Below are 21,292 nucleotides of genomic sequence, written 5' to 3' on the forward strand. Positions count from 1 at the left end.
GTGGAAGAAAAGCATTTTGTAGTATGCCTGTTATTCTTGCAGTCAGTCTGTGCCCCTGTGCTATGACCTTTCCGAGTACTTCTTGGTTATCTCTTCCCTCTGCTCCTACACACACACACACACACACACACACACACACACACACACACACACGTGGCACATGAAGGCTAGAAGGGGCTGGAGTTGACTGTAATTCTCTGGGCATATTATGAAATGGACACTGTTCCCTTCCACATGGCAGAAGCACAAGAGGACTTCTCTCTGATCTTCACTGTGAGAAACTGGCAATGGTCTTAAAACTCACAGAAGTGTGCCTAATCCCTTATATCCAGGTCTCCTGGAGTCTTTTAACTAAGAGTTTCATCCACATTGAGCCTCTAGTGATTTATCAATTATAATTTAAGTTCCCTTAGCCTGGTTCTGGTTCCTGCAAAAGATGAATAGTGACTTCCAAGCTCCTAACATGCTCAACTGGAAAACTGTAAGATTAAAGGTCCAAACAGAACCAGCAGAAAAATTAAAAGAGATCCCATCAAATTCCACATATAGGAGAAGGTAGTTTAATGTACATCAAAGCATTAACTTTCCCACACAACTCAAGAATCACCAGATGAGTGTAGCTGATGCACTGATGCAGTTCCAGCAGACAGCTTCAATGTTGCTCCTTGGGTGGCCTCAGCTGTAGAGATTATGCTTGCCCTAGGGTCATGCAACAAATGACTGATGGAGATGGGGAACAGAAGCCAATTCTCTCAGCCCAACACGGGACAACCAGCTGGGACAGCTTTTCTCTCTGGCCAGTCCATCTCCCTTTCCCTTTTCACTAGGTGCTCTGTACTTTGGAGGCTACTTTCCAAAGAAATTGGTGACGGTTTGTAAAGTCTGTCCTTCCCTCAATTTAAACTCTGCTAATCTTTCCTTGGAAACTCTAAAGTCATGAGAACAAATAAAAAGAACAAATATAGTATAAAACCAGTCTGTGGCAACAACAAATTCTAAATACTTAAAGTGAAAACATTTCCTAAGTATCCTACGAATAAATGTATCTTCTATTTCAGGTTTAGTGACACAGACAATAAATGTAAGTCAGTTTATGAAAGAAGTTATGTTTTGGTATGTTTGACATGATGATTTTTGCTATGCATAAAGAACTGTACCAAAACAGCCAGGCCATTATTGTTTGGGCCTTGACTCCATCATAACTGCTTTATATGAGCATGCGCTTCCATCAATTTCCACAGTTGTGACTTGTAGGACCAGATTAAGAAATACTTCTCACATTTTACAGTTGTTAGGTTGCACTGCAGTCTTTTCTTGAGACCTGAAAGTAATAACTTACTCATTGCTGACATCTGAAGGCCTCCTCAGCGAACTGTTTCCAAGACTTCAGAGTAAAGTCTGAGACCTGGGCTAGTTTCCAGGACCTCTGGTTGGCTGAGTTTGCATGCTGTAAAACAACTGAAATTATGTACAGGGTAGAAGCCCCTGAATGCTCAGCTCTGAGGCTATTTGGACTTCAGTTCAGTTCAGTTGCTTAGTCGTGTCTGACTCTTTGCAACCCCATGAATTTCAGCATGCCAGGCCCCCCTGTCCATCATCAACTCCTGGAGCTCACTCAAACTCTTGTCCATTGAGTTGGTGATGCCATGAAGCCATCTCATCCTCTGTCGTCCCCTTCTCCTCCTGTGCCCACCCCACCCCCACCCCCAGCATCAGAGTCTTTTCCAATGAGTCAACTTTTTGCATGAGGTGGCCAAAGTATTGGAGTTTCAGCTTCAGCATCAATCCCTCCAAAGAACACTCAGGACTGATCTCCTTTAGAATGGACTGGTTGGATCTCCTTGCAGTCCAAGGGACTCTTAAGAGTCTTCTCCAACACCACAGTTCAAAAGCATCAATTCTTCGGTGCTCAGCTTTCTTCACAGTCCAACTCTCACATCCATACATGACCACAGGAAAAACCATAGCCTTGACTAGATGGACCTTTGTTGGCAAAGTAATGTCTCTGCTTTTGAATATGCTATCTAGGTTGGTCATAACTTTCCTTCCAAGAAGTAAGCGTCTTTTAATTTCATGGCTGTAATCACCATCTGCAGTGATTTTTGGAGCCCCAAAAATAGCTGTTTTCAAAAAATAAGTAGTAAATATAGTGCTGAGTCATAACTGCTAGAGAAATACAACTCTACAAAGAAAATGTGGGAACAATGAACAGTAAATATAGTTTTAATCAATTATGGTTAGCTCACGAAGGCCATATAATAGGATTCTTGTACCACAGCTGGCTTTACATTTATTGACATTGGTTGAAATTGTTTTCTATCCTGGAACTTTCCAAGCATATAAAAAATACATTTTTCAACTGCCAAATCTACGACAACCTTTAGGGAAAATAGTATGTAAAACTATAAAAAACTTCTGTGACTAAGCAAAAGGGGGAATAAAGTGCTTTATTTTAAATCTTAATTACATTTTCAAAAATGATATATTTTACATTTAAAGGTACCAATACCATAAAGCTATTGCTTACAGTAGGAAATATAAGTGTAAACAGACTGTATTCAGTTTGCATTGATAAAGTTTTATACATATAACTCTATATACCAACCAATAATCCCAAGAGAATACACATAAAACCCACTTGTTTAGACAGTAGACAACAGTTTAAAAATAAACCAAAATAAGAGTCCCATTTCTTAGCTCCATATGGTGGAAATGTATATGTATAAAGATTAAATCTGAGGTATTTACTACACTGAAGATATTTAACTCTGTTCCATGCCAGCCATGAGTGACAGTGCTAGAGATTCCACTGTGGGAAGAATAAAAATAGGTTAACAAGATAGATTTAAATGACAATGGCTGAATAAGCTTTAACCAATGTCTCAAAAAGTATTAGACATTTTCTATTTTTAATGAAAATACTAATTATCTTTAACATATACTAAAGATAATAATCTTCATTTATTAAATGCAAATTGAAAAACTATGATTTACTTCTATTTCATAACATTTTAGTTTTGAAAACAACAAAGAAAAATCTGGGTTTTACACTGAACAAATCACATTTTTTGAAATATCATAAAACCTGGACTTACTTCATAACACAACACTATGTTCTAAGCTATGAATGGAATCTGTTTCCTTTAACACATTTTTAACACAGTACTTTTCTGGGCCAAGGGTATAAATGTGGGAGGCTGAGAGGTGGCAGTGGGGGTTTACAACATTAGTTTTTATATACCTGCATAACAGATGAAAGCCTCTTCATTGTAGAAGAGTCAACTCAACACAGGAAATTAGGGATCTGTGAGATTAGAATTGTCTTCCAGCCCTGCTGGCCCCCAGCTTCCACATCACTACGTACAGGGTAAGCTGGGAGTGGGGAAGACTGGCTCTCTGTGCGGGCATCTCGGATTCCAGCCTGCTACACCAACAATGGGTTTCTCTGTTCTGGCAGTCTATGTGCCTCTGGTCAGTCACTGCCCCACGTACCTGCTCTGTGGGTACAGCAGGTTAGCGCTGAAAGGCTCATCTCATAGCAGAACTTAATTTACTTAGATGTCTTTGCATTAACAACTTTTTGATATGTTTTTGTTTATTCCCAGTGTTCTGTCTTGTTACTCTAATAGTGTTTTTAAAAATGTTCACCTACTCTTAATGAGCATACCACAATCTGAATATACAGAAATAGGGAAAAAATTAGCCCAGCATACTTTTCCCAAAAAAGCTGTGCAAGAAATACTACTTTGTCCTTTGTGTCTATAAACATACAGCTCTTTTTTCCCTGTGACTCGCCACACAGACCTGTTTGCTTCCTGCTGTTTTGAACTGTCAGGCTTGCATTTCTTTGTTTAAGAGTCAGCCTTGGGAGTTTTAAAATTGCTTAAAAAAACAAACAAACAAAAAACAAAGCAAACTGACCTCCAAACCCTATTTTTTGAAAGGAATAGTTACAAAAGCTATGCATGATAGTGAAATGTGACTGAAACCTATTTTGCCATCTGGTTTACTTATGGTTTTAGAAATCCATTGGTGTTACACATGATATACCAGAAAGCAGTATCTTCAGTCTCAATATTTTACATCTGATTCACTTACACCACTTACTTGGAAATCAACTGCTGAGGGACTTTCCAGGTTTGAAGTAGTGAAAAATTATAAATCTTCATGAGATCAGTAACAAAACAGTAACAGACTGAGTTACCGGAAAATATAAAAGCAATAATATTTTAACATAATACTCACAATGGGGAAAGGATCCTCTACAGACAGCTTTGTTTAAAATGGTTACAAGAAACATATGGCAGTTTTTAAAATCAGACTCCATTTTCTCTATAGATTCCATCCTAGGAAAGAGTAAATTTCAATTTAAGTAAGCATATAAGGAGTTACTAAGCAGGCTATAAAATACCTTTGGGGTAATTACAAATGTGCTTCAGTTTAATTTATTTAGATTCCTAAGTCTAAAGATTCTAAAATAAAATAAAATAATAAAATAAAGATTCTAAAATAAAATAAAATAAAATATAAAATCTGCCAAACTTTCAAAGAGTCTGAAGGGCAGTGTCATTAGGACACAAAACTGCTGCTCCAGCATGCTGCTGAGTTCCAGAGTGAGGGTCACTGGGGACAGTCCCCTTTTTTGGCCACAGGGCTTAGGAGATCTTAGTTCCCTGACATGGGATTGAACCTGGGCCCCCTGTAGTGGAGTCTTAACCACTGGACTCCCACGGAAGTCCCTCCCTTTTCTACTGCACAATTCTATATTTTTACTTTTCAAACGCATACCTTCTTTTGAAATAAATAGCACATTAAAAGATATAAAAAGTTTATTTTTAAAAATTATTAAAAACTTGTTAATACAGGCAATAGCAAACACCCACATCCAGCTTCAGCAGTCACCCCTCCCCCCAGCCCCACATCTTCAGAAGCAAAGTTGACATCACAGCATTTCAGGCGTAAATATTTCAGTATCACAATAAACACAAAGACTCCTTTAAATCCGTAGCCACAATACCACATGTTTAAAAATTCTTAATGATTTAAAAAATATCATGAAATAATACTGTTCAAATTATACCTATCTTTAAAATTTTTTCACTTTTTTGCTTTAAATGTGACTCAGGATCAATTAATGTCCACAAACTGTGATAGTTAATATGCTTAAGTCCTCCTCACGTCCTGCTTTTTTTCTTACAATTTACTTGTTGAAGAAACAGTTCTATTTTAGCCATGTGTGCACAGCAGTATTATTACCTTCTCCTCCATCTGACAGTGACATGGAAGGAGAAGTCTCCTTCACACACTGGAAGCAGCAACAGTAAAGCAAGTAAGACTCCTATTTTCACCCCGGCAATTAGGGATTTAACCTACCATCGGAGTTTCTTCATTGAGAGCATTTTGATAAAGCCCTATAGGTTAGGATTTTCAGTTCAGTTCAGTCGCTCCGTTGTGTCTGACTCTTTGTGACCCCATGAACTGCAGCACGCCAGGCCTCCCTGTCCATCACCAACTCCCAGTGTCCACTCAAACCCATGTTGATTGAGTACGTGATGCCATCCAACCATCTCATCCTCTGTCGTCCCCTTTTCCTCCTACCCTCAGTCTTTCCCAGCATCAGGGTCTTTTCAAATGAGTCAGATCTTCGCATCAGGTGGCCAAAGTATTGGAATTTCAGCTTCAACATCAGTCCTTCCAGTGAACACCCAGGACTGATCTCCTTTAGGATGGACTGGTTGGATCTCCTTGCAGTCCAAGGGACTCTCAAGAGTCTTTTCCAACACCACAGTTCAAAAGCATCAATTCTTTGGTGCTCAGCTTTCTTTATAGTCCAACTCTCACATTCATACATGACTACTCGGAAAACCATAGCCTTGACTAGATGGACTTTTGTTGGCAAAGGAATGTCTCTGCTTTTCAATATGCTGTCTAGGTTGGTCGTAACTAGGGTTTTAGATTAGTGCTATAATGAACTTTCAGTTCCTTACTAATATCAACTAACTATAAACTATTAACTCTTAACAGTCTAGTCAACCAGACTTAACACTTTTATTTCAGGCAAGTAATACCAGCAGCATAACATTAATTTTATAAACAAGAGAAGGACAAGCTGTTGAGCTACACTTTCAAGGTAACAGTAGAAGATGGTATTCTGGATAGGAAGAAAGAGCTCCTGGGTTTTCAAGTGTCCTCTGACTTTCTATGTGATAGGCGTGAATAATAAACACCCTAACAGTAAAATGTACAATCATTCTTCTAGAGCTCTCTAAAATACGATTTTGGACTGAAGTCTAGCATAATGTCCCGAATTTGGTTTAAAATAACTGAGTGTGTGGGAGTGAGCAGTAAACATAAAACAAAACTGGGTGTCACTGTCATCTGCTGAAGTGGAGTAATGGACTCCAGGGTCTGTTATGCTTCCCCTCCACCACCCTGCCACCTACTTCTGTGTATATCTGGAGGCAACCATAACAAAAACTTAGCAAACTTATACAACAGTATGGAGAAGGAAATGACAACCCACTCCAGTGTTCTTGCCTGGAGAATCCCATGGACAGAAGAGCCTGCCAGGCTCCAGCCCATGGGGTCGCAAAGAGTCAGACACAACTGAGCAACTAACACTGCTATACAACAGGAATGTAATTTAAAGAAAATTGCTTCTGCTAATCAAGACTTCAGATTTTTCTTACTGTTTCACCAGCCACAAATTAATTGCATGATTTTTGATGCTGTCTATTCTTTAGACTAGATAATTTTCAATTCTTTCCATAATTATAAGTGTATGTGGTATGTTGTCACGATGAAAAAACAAGACTGCCAGAATGAAGTCAGCTAAAAGCAAAACTGAAATGGTCACAGCACAGAGCTCCACAAGCCGCATACTTACTGCCATGCCCCCAGGCCAGCCTGCCACCCCTCTGCAAACATGAGAGCCAAGTTCAACACCTTCATGATGGCTTCCTTCACAAAGCTGACCTGGAGAGAAAGCCATGGAAGAACACAAACCTGGTGACCATGTTTGAACACCGACACCAACACTTTTACCTAATTTAAATGTCACAGAAAAAGTTCATTAATGCAATAACTGCCTTCCAAGTCTAAGGACAAGGGAATAGCAGAGGACGAGAAACGTTAGATGGCATCACTGACTGAACAGACACAAATTTGAGCATACTCTGGGAGACAGTGGAGGACAGAGGAGCCTGGCGTGCTACAGTCTGTGGGGTTGCAGAGAGTCAGACACAGCTTAACGACTGAACAACAACAACAGCAAAGTATAAGGAAGGGTGCTAGGCTCTGAACACAACACAGTTGGAATTGGGCTGTACCCATGCACCATGTAAAGGTGCATCAGCAGCACAATCTGACCAGCAGAGCCAGTAAGCTACCATTTCCTGAGACAGGTGTTTAAATTCACCAGTGAACGGGGCATGTCATTCCAATGGCTGCATGATGACCTAATCCCATATATTCACATCAAACTGGACACAGTCCTGAACAAAAAGTACTACCAGCAGATAAAATTTTCTAATTGAATTCAAGCACAGTGCTGAGTGAGTATAGACTGTCACAAAAAAATGTCAACTGTTTCTTTTAGATCTAATTTCTGGTAATATGGCACATATTTATAATCTCACTGGATCTGGTGCTTCCTTAAAAAAATATTCTGCATATCAGAAGCTTACTAAGCATAAAACTCCAAAGATCACAGACAATTTCCCTTGGCTGGCTTCATTCCTGCCTCAATGGCCAAGTTCATGTACCTTTTCTCTCAGCAGACATCGATCATGGATGGTTGATAAGTATCTATAGTGAATTTTAATCAACTGATCTAAATCCTTGGCTTCTTCAACTTGATGTTGAAACTCCAGCCCTGTACTGTGAAGAATCTTCAAAGAGAAAGATGACAAATTTAATCAGCATATCTTTTCTGTGAGAATTTGTATACAATACACAAAACTTTTTTACCAACTTCTTCTACATTCACTTGCACAGGGAGGGAATGCCTCACTCTGGACTAACAGATTGCTCCTGCACAGAGGGACAAGTATAGAAAACTGTATAGAAAACGCACTGATTTTTTAAAAGCATCAGGTAAACTGAATTTATATGTTTCAATAAATTCCACTACTTACATAATGGTCCTTTAAAAGGAGCATAACTGTACTTTAAGTAGAAAACAAAACAAAACAAAAACAATCTCTTACCATTTACCCTCAACAATTAAGGGCTTAAAAAAAAGAATGCATATATATGTAGAACTGAGTCACTTTGCTATACAGCAGAGATTGGCACGACACTCGGAATCATCTAAACTTCAAAATAAAAAATTGAGAAAAAAGACTCAACAATTAAGAGATTAAGGTTGCCCTCTGAAGGTCACTAGTGTACAGAAAACAGAGGGCACCTCTGCCATGTGGACCATGTTTAAAACAAAGGCTTCAAAGGCACACTTCATCCACACACAAGTGGGCTCTAGAACCTATCTACCAGAGTGACTACAAATTTTTTTTAGCAACCATTTTAAACCCCAAGTGAATATTATCCTCTAATAACACTGCCACTGTTCAAATATCTGATTTTTCTCTTCAGAACTTCCTCTAGAACTGGTTTTAATATGTGTAAGAAAAGCTATTTACTCTACGAGTTACTTCTTATATTTAAGAAAAAATTACATAATCTGGCTGCATTTTCCCTCTTATACTCCATACTAGCCTGACAGATTTTTTTTTAGGCTTCCATTACTAAAAATTGAAGCCATTTTCCAGGGATAGCCCTGTTACCACTGGTGAAATTTAAAGGAATACGTGGCAAGTTCTGATGGCAATTCCAAAAGAGGAGCTCTGGGTGTGTCGTTCCAAGGGGTCACTAGACAAGAGAAAGAGCAGTCTCTGGATACATGTGCTCTGGCATGTTTAAAAAAAGGAAAGAAAAGCAAACACTTAACCTGCTGCCATGTTATTTTATGATCAAGTTTTTAGTATCTGATATCTTCACATTTACAGCCTGTAAGTATTCTGCACGCTTCTTTGTATTTATATATATATTACAAGCAATTCTCCATGAACATATGTACATACGGTGATAGAACTAAACGGATGGACAGACACAAACCCTGGTCATGATGTAGTTGTGTAAGCTGTTCACAAAGTGCATGAGCTTCACTCTTAAGAGGAACATACGATGAACCTGCAGTCTTACTGGCTCCTTCTGTGGGCCAAAATGAGCAGCTGTGTCTGGGTTACCTAAAACTCCTTCTTTACGTTGTGATCTGTCAGCAGGATTAGGTAGTTCTGTAAAGGAACAAAGAGGAGAGGGGTGGGAAGAGCGTCTGCTTAGACCTCACCTGCACTACTGCCCTAGGACTTGTGATGGTGTCATCACTGGCCCTGTGAAGAGCACTTGTCTGGATGCACAGCAGGGACACTACCTTCCCTATCTGGAAGGTGAAGCAATAAAAGTTGCTGTATCACTCTGATTATCAATGTCATCAAAATGTAAAAACAAAGTCCCATTAACTTGTCATTAAAATTTTTTTCATATGACCCCAAAATTTTATTTCTAGTTAAATTCTGGTTAAATTCCCAATTTAGTTATGGTATTTCAGATTAACTGTACTGATTCAAGAAGTTAATTCTGATGTCTGTAAAACTATTATGTAATGCCATAAATTTATGTCATTCTGGTACCTGTGTATATATAAAAAATGACCTAAGACCACCAACCTCTCTGAAAGAGAGCTAAAATTAAATTATAATTTATCTGCTGAAAACAAATCTTACCACCAAATAATAAAACATCCAGGCTATATTTTGCCCATTTTATTTGCAGTAAGAGAAGGAACACCTGATTATAAATTTTTTGACATTCCAAACTTATAACAATGTCCACAGGCCATGGGACCTGTGAAAGCAAAAACAGAATTTTCACTGTTTAGACTCAGAACAGAAAGTAACCTGTTACTTGTATGACTTAATTTTAACAGAAAATGTTCTTACAAAGAATATCAGCACATACCTTATAGCTCAGCGTCAGACCATCTAAGATATGAACAGGGAGTTTCTTCTTAGCTGTGTCAACATTCTCAAAAGATATAGATAGACTAGATAAAGAGATATCAGTTTTAGCTATTTAGCATTTTAATTTAATTTATATATTACAACAAGATATTTCATAAAAGAAACACAAATATTCCAATAAAAGTATATTTTCTAAGCATATGTTGCAGAATAGAAATCAGGTTTTAGAATTAGGGAAAGGGGGCAAAATTTTAAAATAATGAGTTTAACTATAAAAAACGAGATAGAGTAAACCTACTTAGGAAAAAAGATGAAGTCAGGGAAGGTTAACCTGCCATGTGCTTAAACCTGGCAGAGTTCAGCAACAGGCTCAGGAGACAGACCCTCTGCTGAGGGTGGTGTGAGTGTGTGTCTGTCTTGGGGAGGGGCACTGTTCTCCTCACCCTGGAGAGCACACAGGCAGTGTGTGAGCAAGCATGGAGTCTGCTTCTAAAGCAAAGGTGTCACAGACTGCTTTATCCACTCTTTCCTAATAAGCCTGAGTGTAACTCTCAATAAAATGCAGCTACCGTAGGGCATGGAAACGTCCCTGAGCCAGGCACTTGTCCTTAGAACAGTTCTGTCAGTGGACTGAGCAATGACATGACTCTCCCACGATTACAAAGCACCTCTGACAACGCCAGTAAGCAGCCCACAAAAGATTAACTGTAAGGCTTCAACCAGAAATATAAAGGGCAGTGTGTGATTTATGAGTTTAGCCAATTCATTCCATGTCACAAGCTAGTTAGAATTTTTTAGTACACATGTGCATCCACTGAGTACTTAGTAGTCACCTACTGAATACCTTATCTGTCAAGTGCTGTACAAGCAGGTGATAAAGAAATCAATCCCTCCCCTTCTTCCAGAGGCTCAGAGCCCAGAACAAATGCTCAGTCACCCTCTTGTCACCAAGCAGACATAGGGTGCTGCACCAAGCCAGATGGGCAGATCACTGCTGGCCATGCCCACGGGACAGCAGGTAACTTAAGTAACTGGGGAGTACAGAAAAACGTGAAGGCTCCTGGGGGAGAGGATATAGTTCTCAAGGAAACCAGAAATATTCCTGAATTGGAAATCTCTGAATTTCCAAATCTCTGGAGAGTATGGTGGAGAAAGTACACAATATGTCTGTACCTTTGTGTGTATAAGAAACAAGGTGGGGAGCCGAACAATGAAAAGTTTTCTCCCTCATGAAAAGCTCAGCCTACCTGCTCTGAGGCACAGAGGAGCCTGAGCATGAGTGGCAGTGGGGTGACTCGTGTTCTGAGTGGCCCTAAAGGGCCAAATGGAAGGGAGAGACTCTGAGACAGCTGGTGAGGAGGTGGCAGGGAGTACTGGAGTGAGCACTGAGATGGGGAATATTAGCCAGGAGGCAGAACTGAGGGACTACGGGTGTGTGAAGGCTGGCAGAGAGGAAGGAATCTAAGGTGAGCCTCATGGGCACTGGGATGAACAGCAGTATCCATCAAGGAGAAACAAAGGGCTCAGAAAACGATGAGCTCAATGATGTAAACATGACATTCGAGTGAAGTCATGAAGTGCTGGTTGTGCAGACGCCTGGGCCAAAAATACAGATTTGCAGGTCATTAGGGGTTGCTGAAGCCATAAACTTGGAATGAAGATGCCCAAGGCAGGGGAGCAAAAAGCTATACCAAGGGTGGGTGGAGGTCAAAGGACCCACAGGGAAGTTGCAGGTGGAACACCAATGACACGGGAGAGGTGTGAGCAGGGCAGGGGAGCCTGGAAGCGAGGGAACTCATGGGTTCAGACTTAGGAAGCTTGAGGGCACAGACAGGCACCTAGAGCACATGGGAGCCACAGGAGAAGGGGTCCCAAAGTGACGGCTCATCTGTCTTGAGTTAAATCTATGAAAGAGAAACTCAATAAAAATACCACTAAGTTTTTGCTTTCATTTTTCTGGGTAGAACTAGACAAAATGATAAAATACATTTGGAAAAATAAATAAACAAGAACAGCCAAGAAAACCTTATTGCTAAAACAGAATGCTACTAGCAATGTGAATAAAAGAACAGTGAAACAGGATGAAAAATCTAGAGACACAATGTATATAATGAGTGTATATGAAAATTTAATGACAAAGGGGTAATCAAACAAATAGGGAAAATAATTTTTTTCAAAAAGAAATAAGCAATGGCAACCAGTCATCTGGAAAAAGATAAAACCGGATCTATTTCTCATGTTTTTTAGCTGAGTAAACTCTAAATGGATCAACATCTAAATGTTAAAAAAAAAAAAAAAAAATCCATTAAAGCATTAAAAGAAAACCTGGGTGGAATTTCTTTGTAACTAGGAAAGAGTAAAACTTTCTTAATTATGACTCAAAGTCCAAAAGTAGTAAGGGAAAAGACTGATACCTGGTAGATACACTATGATACATGATACACACACTAAAAAAGGACTGCAGGGCCAAAAAGAAACTGTTACACCATAAGCAGAACAAAAGGACAAATGTCAACCTGGGAAACCTACAGAAAGAGCTTCTAAGGAATTCCCTAGAGGTCTCGTAGCTGGGACTCTGCATTCCACTGCAGGAGGCATAAGCTCAATCCTGGTCAGGGAACTAAGATCCCACAAGCCTGATAGCACAGCCAAACAAAAAGAGAGAGCTTCTAAAAACAAAGAGGATAAAGACCAATAAATAACTTGATACTGACAGAAACAGTGGCAAAAGATATGGATAGTTCACTTTAAAACAAAGGCAAAAATACACATATGAAAAGATGACTAAGAAAAATGTAAATTAAAACTATATTGAGACATCATTTTTCGTCATCAGACTAGCAAAAATCCCAAAGTCTGACAACATATTCTGTTAGTGAGGTTGTGGTGAAAGCTATGTTGGTGGGAGTCAGAAAAAAATACAGCCTTTCTAGGGACTTCCCTGGTGGTTCGGGGGCTGAGACTGTGTGCACTAGCAGCCGGACTAAAAGTGCCTTTGCATTAATGATCTTAACTTAAAAAAACAGAGCTGTTTTATACAATTAAATCTAGAAAAACAAAAACAAGGCAATTCCTAAAAGTAAAAAATAAAACAAATGAACCCAACCTTGTATCAGTGCTATAATCACATGCAGAATTAGTCCAAGTGACCTTGAAAGACAGGATTCTGATGACTTGAAAGTACAAAGAAGAGAATAAAGTCACAAGCATGTTCTAAAGTCTCAGCGGGTTTGTTGCTGCTATTGTTACTTTGGAACTATTATGATTTATTATAGAATAAATCCAGTAAGTATTTATATTAACGTGTTGGTAATCACTCAAGGAGAAAGATACAAAAGAAAATCAAAGAAGTGAAATCTTGTAATCTTTAATACATATTGGAAATATCAATATGAGCATATGATTCATTTTCCTTTTTCTACATATTTCCTAGCTCCAACCACTGAGTGAGTCCAGAAGTATTGATAATCCAGAACAGACGAACACTCTGGGACACTGAGCAAGGGCCTTTAAAGTCACAGAAGAGACGGGACGGGTGCTCCTAGGGGAGGTGTACTGCCTGGGGCAGGAAGTGCACAGGACAAGCCCAGGTATCCAGTCCTAAAAGCAAGGATGCTCTCCAAGATTACTAGGGTCAAGTGAAGGAGTTCCCTTTGGGTAAAAATGGGACAGTCAAAGCAAGAAACAGGAATAACTGTAATAGATTGAAGCATTCTAAAAATAACAAAATTCACGAGTTTCTATTGGTAGTGGAAAATATAACCTTAACTTTCCCTGGCCCCCTCTGGGGATTACTGGGCATTAATTTTTTACTACGAAAAGAATCTAGCAGTTACCCTGCTTTTACTAACCAAAGTTTTTGATGAAAATTCTGCTTTTGTGCAAAAATCAAAGGTAATACATCACATAAAAATAAAAGGAATTATTTTATGTACTACTTAGAAGTAGAATCTGGTATGGCTGCGGGGAAAACAATGTTCTAAGTGGCATGAAACAAATGTTAATTATCATCATTATAACTTTTCAAGGGCCAACAAGGGTGCCAAGAAATGCAGCCAAGGACGGACACAGAATGGGAAAAAGGACTACCAAATGGGATGGAAGATGAGCCTCTGCCATCTAAGTAATCTACTGGCACCACCCAGGCCAAGTTGATCAGCAGGCAGGAGGAGGGACAAGGAGGAGGGAAGGTGAGCTCCCCGACTAAGGAAAAGCCAGTACAACTCTCTGAAAACAGGCAACCCTGCCCATGAAGAGAAGTAAAATCTCTCTTCCCCTCCTAACTCGGGTGGACTCTGACTTGGTCTGTGGTGGAAGTGAGGGTCTGTGAGGCCTGGAGTTCAGGCCCTGGCGGTGCCAAAGGCCCTGCTCTCACTCTCTCAGAAAACCGCCTGTGACACCACCATGAATGCTGGTACAGCTGGCTGAAGAGGAAGAACCATGGGGCAGGAAGGCGGGCAGCGTGGACCCCGGCCACGTGAGCAAGGCCATCAGATCCTGAGAGGCCACACGCTCCCATCTCACATCTCCTCTCACTCAGCTGGCAAGTGGCTGCTGCCTCGGTTTTCTAATGTGCAAAATAACATTAATAAAACTCACAGGGATCGGTGCGCGGATAAAATAAGATAGCATAAAGAAGTCATAGAAGAGTTTGGGGCACATGGGTTATTTTATAGCATTTAAAAGAAAAGGTGCCTCCCATATTTTACCGTGAACTGTCTTCAGGATAACGTTGTCCTACTGCTTCTTGGAGCTGGACATTAAGAAAAGACACATTCTGCCAGGTTTCCCTTTCCCTTATTTTATCAAAAATTGACGTGTAAAAGTCATACATGGTATCTCCCCCTTCCATTAAGAAGAAATTCCTCATGGCCTGCAAGTATTCAACCAGCCTGAAAGAATAGAAAAGTCACAGAAAGACCTTAGGCTCATAAAATAGGATTCTAGACCAGTACCAGGTTTTGTACATCATTTTTAGTGAAACAGGTTTACATACTACATTTACTAAAATCAGAAATACTAAAACATTTTAAATACTTTCAAAAATAATAAAACAGCATATAGCTTACTTTTAATAATCAGAGAGGTATGTTATTTTCCTGTAACTAAAAAAATCTGGGAAACTTACTAAAGTGTTACAAAAAAGGTTAATCCAAATCATGATGAATTTCCACTGTTAATATTCAGGGCATTTGTTCCCCAGTCTTTTTAATCTATGCATTAAAAAAAAAAAAGTTCTTACCATTTTATACATCCTGGATTTTTTTACAATTTAAGAAATTTTACATTATTTAAAACTCTATATAAGTGTAATTTACATGAACTTTACAAAGTTCATACATGGAGATGAATATGCCATATTTTAATATGGATATGCCATAATTTAAAACACAAATTATCCATTATTAAGCAATTTCATGTTTTCCCCTCTGATAGCAAATATTGTGACAAGCCTTTTTGTGTAACAAGCTTTTTCTGTGTTCATTTGGGATAAATTCTCAGAAACAAATTTCACATAAAGTTAATAAAACACTGATGATTAATCGATCATCTCAAAAGTGTTCAGTGCATATCCATTCCCTATTCTAACAAAAATTAGTTCGAAATCTAGGTTTAAAAAATTATTCAACTGTTTTTCAAGTATAAAAAACTACCAGCTACTTCCCAAACTTAACCATTCCTCATACCTATAATCTTTTTTTAGAGTTCGCATGAGGTTTCCACAGCAATCTAGATATTGTTTGTCAATATGGGGATAGAGGCAAGATCTCAGCGTTAATTCAAAAGTCTGGCAAGTCACAGATTCTGATGATCTATCCACACATACGTCTCCACCAGCAAACTTCTCATGAAAGTCACTCTGTTCCAAATACAACCTTGAATATAAAAACATGAGTCTTCTTTTTAAGAGCTGCTGTCAACAGAATTCTCTCTTTAAAAAACAAAACACTCAGTTCCTTTTTTCCTTTCAATGGAGGTATAGTTATTTAGAATATTTTATTAATATAAGTTTCAGGTGTACAACACAGCAATTCACAATTTTTAAAGGTGATACTCCATTTATAGCTATTATAAAATATCAACATATTGCCTGTGCTGTCCACTGTATCTTTGTAGCTTATTTATGTTATACATAGTAGTTTATGCCTCTTAATGCCCTGCTCCTATGTAGCACCTCCCCCACCCAACTCTCCACTGGTAACCAATATTTTGTTCTTTATATCTATGAGTCTGTTTCTTGTTATTTCATCAGTTTGTTGTATTTTTCAGATTTCCCATATAAGTGATATCATATATTATTTGTCTTTCCCTTACTTGTTTCACTAAAGTATAATACCCTCTAACTCTATCTAATGCTGCTGCAAATTGCAAAATTTCATTCTTTTTAATACACCACACCTTGTCTATACATTCAACAGAATTCTCTTTAATCAAAACTTGAGTCCCATTTTTATCTTTAGTCTTAAAAATGCCAATTATTATAGAAACAGAAATCTTTTTCCTCAAAATATTCTTTGTGTGAAATAGTCCTTCACACGTTGCTTTTGCCCTAAAAGATCAAGTACAGAGGAGGCCTTTCTAGCCATTAGGCTGAAGACAGTGAACGATGGCCACTAGACAATAAACAGGGTATTTACTGTGTGGGTATTAACAACTTAAGGCTTCCCTGGTGGCTCAGAGGATAAAGCGTCTGCCTGCAATGCAGGAGACCGGCTTCGATCCCTGGGTTGGGAAGATCCCCTGGAGAAGGAAATGGCAACCCACTCCAGTATTCTTGGTTGGAGAATCCCATGGACAGAGGAGCCTGGCGGGCTACAGTCCACGGGGTCGCAAAGAGTCAGACACGACTGAGCGACTTCATACTCACACTCATTAACAACTTATTGCCTCAGGCTAAGTACCTAAAAACACTTTCTAAAGTGCCAAGATACACAGGGAGGGTCTGACTCAGCATGTCCCAGGACCGCAACTTCTACGAGCATCTTCTATATGAGTGGTGGCGTTGCCCATGGGCTCAAGGCACAGGACAGTCTATGGACTTTGACAAATAACAAGGATGCCAAATTATGTATTTGAAACAAGTAAACACAATATATTCTTGTATTTCATTCATTAGAAAGGAGAGAATAAAGGTTTCTATTTTAAAGGCTAGAAAGCCCTACCTGGCAGAAATAAACAGATTCTGCCATTTCAAACATCAAAAATCCAGCAGGTATGTATCACACCTTGCAAAATTAATTGCCAGCAGTGGATCGTGAACGTCATCCAACTCAAGATGCCTCTCGGCAATGGACTGCATCTTTATCAGGGTCTCTCTGGTGGCCTGCTGCTCAGTGAGGGCCTGTGCAGTGGAGTCTTCTCCGTGTCGAAGACGAGACTGTACAGACTCCAAAAAGAGCGTATACAGACTTTTTCTTTCTGCATCTGAAACAAAAATGTGTAAGGTGAACTATGTTTTAGTAAATAAGGAGCTATAAGAATTATTAAGTAAACTTCATATAAATATAGCCTGGTATTTTTCCTTCAGCCTGTGAATGTCTATCCCTGTTTTGTTATGTTATTCTTACAGTATAGTACCTTTAGTACAACTAAACATTTTTATACCCTCTGTTAGACAACTGCAAAGTTCATGGTCAAACATTCAAAATACAAGCTTGTTTTTTTCTGAACAGAATAACAGACTAAACAGGATTGCCACCATACTAGACAGCACTATGATAACACTAACAGGAGTCACAATTCACTGGGAAAACACTTCCAACAGTGGCCCTGTCAAGTTCTTTGTTTTATTACTCAGTAAGAAAGGAAATAGTCCACAAACTGAAAAAAATATTAAAGTAGACATAAAATAATTCAAAATAATTAACATAGCATTAAGGTGATTTACAAACAAAACAAGTAAGGTCACACCTATGCCTCTCAGAGCCTTTTTAGTCAGATGATAAAACCTTCAGTATACTGCTTAAATTACATTGCTCAAAAAAGACCATATATAATATAAATTTTATATAATATAAAAAAGTATATCAAGATTTCCTTAAAATCTATGGTCAAGTCTGAACTGCTCACCAACAAATTCCTATCTGCCAGAGTTCATGTCCTCAGATGCCAAATGCTGCACTACATTAAGAAATGCCAGAAAATTACTATAAAGGACCAGTCCTAAAGCAACAAGAATAAGGAAGATGCATGTGGAACATATCATCACTGCCTTCAAACACCATGCTCAAAGTCTCCAATGAGGACAATCTGTTTTTAGCCAAGACCAGCATGATCTATTAATTTGATCACGATGATAATTTTCATGAAAATAAAAGGCTTTGATCATTTCCAAAGTGCAAAATAATGACGTATCTCAGGACAGCAAATATGAAGAGGGAGCTGCTGCCCCACCACTAAGGGGGTACCTCTGGCTGTGGCCGGGCACGTGGTGCTCTCCGTGCACTGCAGGTTCTTCAGCAGCTGCATTGACTTGCCAGCCATTATGATCTGCTTGAGGACGGGTTTCAGGAAGGACACCATGGTGTGCTGCCTGCTGGACAGCCCTTGATCACTGCCAGAACTGGCACTAGCATTATCACTCATCTTCTCTTCATTTTCTGTCTTTTCAGATACACTGTATAGTGTGTAGGTTGCATACCAGAAGTCTCTGTGATTTACTGGAACATTTTTGTTTCTACAGGGATTCAAAACAATTTTAAACTTTATCCTTTCTTTCTTAAAAACAATATACCTGCTCTAACTTATGCATGTTTTCCAGACATTCCAAAATACAGTAATATCAACTATTAGTAAAATGATGCAATCTTTAGGTAAAATGGGACTTACCTGACTTCAGTTTAACATAGAAAAGTGGATTAATATTCTGAATGGCGTTAGTAAAATCTAATAAGCAGAAAGTTTCCTGAATTGGAATTAAACAAAATTTGATTAATTTGGTTTTCTTTAAAGGTAGAATAAATTACCTATTTTGCCGTCTCCTATGAAAGTAAACTCCAGACTTCGATATCTTTTTTTCCACATAGATTCCTAGCTGGACTGTTTTAACAATAAAACGAGGGCTACTCATTCCCCTCTAAGGAGATTAAGAATCCTGATTTTACAGTAATCCTCATGTGCAATAGAAGAAGCAGGACATTATGAGAGACTGAAGATGCAGATAAAAGGCCAGTTCATTTTATATAAGCACTGTGTAAACAGGGCTGCTGCTGCTGCTAAGTCGCTTCAGTCGTGTCCGACTCTGTGCAACCCCATAGAGGGCAGCCCACCAGGCTCCCCTGTCCCTGGGATTCTCCAGGCAAGAACACTGGAGTGGGTTGCCATTTCCTTCTCCATGTAAACAGGGCTACCTTTCTGTAACTCTAAGAAAGCGATTCTCCCTGATGAGTTAAGTGGATAGCCATCAATTAAAACACATACCTCTACACAGTGCAGAACTTAAGACTGAGATAAGAGAGCCCAAACAGTTCTACATTGCAGCTTCTATGATTCTGTTCAGAAAAATCAATTAAGTGAAGGGGAATCATCACAAGTGGATTTCGTGATGATTAAGATTTTCCTTAACTGTTTTGTTAAAAATGTACTAAATAGGTTAAAAAAAAGAGTAGCTAACTAGGAGAAATAAGTATATTAGAGGTATATTTGGTAATATTTTCACATCTTTTATCTCATCATTAATTTATTCTCCTTGATTCCCATTAATGAAGCCATTTGACATCACCTAATTCACCATTTCATGGCAAATAGAAGGGGAAAAATTGAAAGCAGTGACAGGTTTTCTTTTCGTGGGCTCCAATATCACTGTGGATGGTGATTGCACTCATGAAATTAAAAGACGTTGTGGATGGTGATTGTAGTCATAAAATTAAAAGACGTTTGGCTCCTTGGAAGAAAAGCTAGGGCAAAACTAGACAGCGTATTTAAAAGCAAAGACATCACTTTGCCAACAAAGGTCTGTCTAATCAAAGCTATGGTTTTTCCAGTAGTCATGTACAGATGTGAGAGTTGGATCATAAAGCAGGCTGAGTGCCGAAAAATCGATGCTTTTGAACTGTGGTGCTGGAAAAGACTCTTGAGATTCCCTTGGACTGCAAGGAGATCAAACCAATAATCCTAAAGGAAATCAACCCTAAATTTTCTCCAGATGAACTGATGATGAAGCTGAAGCTCCAATACTCTGGTCACCTGATGTGAACAGCCAACTCATTGGAAAAGACTGATGCTGGGAAACATTGAAGGCAAAAGAAGAGGACGGCAGAGGATGAGATGGTTAGCTAGCATTACCGCCTCAGTGGACATGAATTTGACCCAAGTCTTGGAGATTGTGAAGGACAAGGAGGCCTGGTGTTCTGCAGTCTATGGGATACAAAGTCATGACTTAGTGACTGAACAATTCATTTCAAAGGACTCGGTTTGCCTTTCACCATACCAGCCATCCATAAACATACTATAATTCAAAAAATGCAATTTGCTAATATGGAAAGCTGTGAATTGACAAAACCTTGGAAAAAAATTTTTTGGCAGGTGGTACCTGATGTCTTCTACTTATATAAAAATGCAAGAGAACTTGCCTATGCTGACAACACAGCTCTATTACTGGAACTGTCCCCACCTCCCGATATCACCTGAAGCTAATGGAAATGTTGGGGAGAAGAGCCAATGTCTGGTGCACCTCCCTCACCTCTGGATGATGAACTCCCTGGCAGAGTCGCACAGGTGCCCATGCACGATCCACTCATCCACAGTCTGCAGGTAGGGCCGCACGGTCTCCACCCAGAGGGAGAACAGCAAAGAGACCTGAAGAGAGGCACACCCATTCTCAGAACTCCCTCGTCCTTGGATAAGATGAGCCTCAAGCATTTCTGAAGCACCTTTTAAAAAGTGACTCCTGTTTTGTTTTGTTTTTTGCCACACTGGCCACGTGCGATCTTAGTTCCCCAACCTGGGATCAAACCACATCCCCTGCAGTGGAAACACAGAGTCTTAACCACTGGATCACCAGGGAAATCCATCTATGTTTTTTGAAACAAAGTAAGAAATTAAAAACCCAAAATACATGGTATAAAATCCTTATGAAAAACCTCACTTAAATATAAGAAACCATACTGTCCATAATAGCACTTTCTTAGTAGTGAAAGTTACACAGGCACAACAGTTCTAAACTGGACAATCCAAACTCTATCCAAATGGTGCTATTAGCAAAATGTCCATTAACAACAAGGAAGTGATTTCATTCTACTATATATATATATAGTTATTAATAAAAAAGAAAG

At 39.0% G+C, this 21,292-nt stretch overlaps 1 protein-coding gene across 1 annotated transcript in view; it reads right to left on the reverse strand.

The window, feature by feature from the left end:
• Positions 1-2,422: 2,422 nt before the first annotated feature.
• TUBGCP5 (tubulin gamma complex component 5) overlaps positions 2,423-21,292 on the reverse strand; it is a 50,525-nt gene continuing 31,655 nt past the window's right edge. Inside the window, exons 12-23 of the mRNA XM_061431472.1 lie at positions 20,701-20,816; positions 18,428-18,696; positions 17,246-17,444; positions 15,707-15,895; positions 14,729-14,911; positions 10,018-10,102; positions 9,783-9,903; positions 9,115-9,293; positions 7,764-7,889; positions 6,887-6,975; positions 4,246-4,346; positions 2,423-2,809 (exon numbers count right to left, since the gene is read on the reverse strand). Of these exons, the coding sequence (XP_061287456.1) occupies positions 2,763-2,809; positions 4,246-4,346; positions 6,887-6,975; positions 7,764-7,889; positions 9,115-9,293; positions 9,783-9,903; positions 10,018-10,102; positions 14,729-14,911; positions 15,707-15,895; positions 17,246-17,444; positions 18,428-18,696; positions 20,701-20,816 (1,704 nt within the window). The 3' untranslated portion in view covers positions 2,423-2,762. The remainder of the gene's footprint in view (positions 2,810-4,245; positions 4,347-6,886; positions 6,976-7,763; positions 7,890-9,114; positions 9,294-9,782; positions 9,904-10,017; positions 10,103-14,728; positions 14,912-15,706; positions 15,896-17,245; positions 17,445-18,427; positions 18,697-20,700; positions 20,817-21,292) is intronic.

Source organism: Bos javanicus, chromosome 2 (genome assembly GCF_032452875.1).
Source record: "Bos javanicus breed banteng chromosome 2, ARS-OSU_banteng_1.0, whole genome shotgun sequence".
Classification (NCBI taxonomy): Eukaryota; Metazoa; Chordata; class Mammalia; order Artiodactyla; family Bovidae; genus Bos; species Bos javanicus.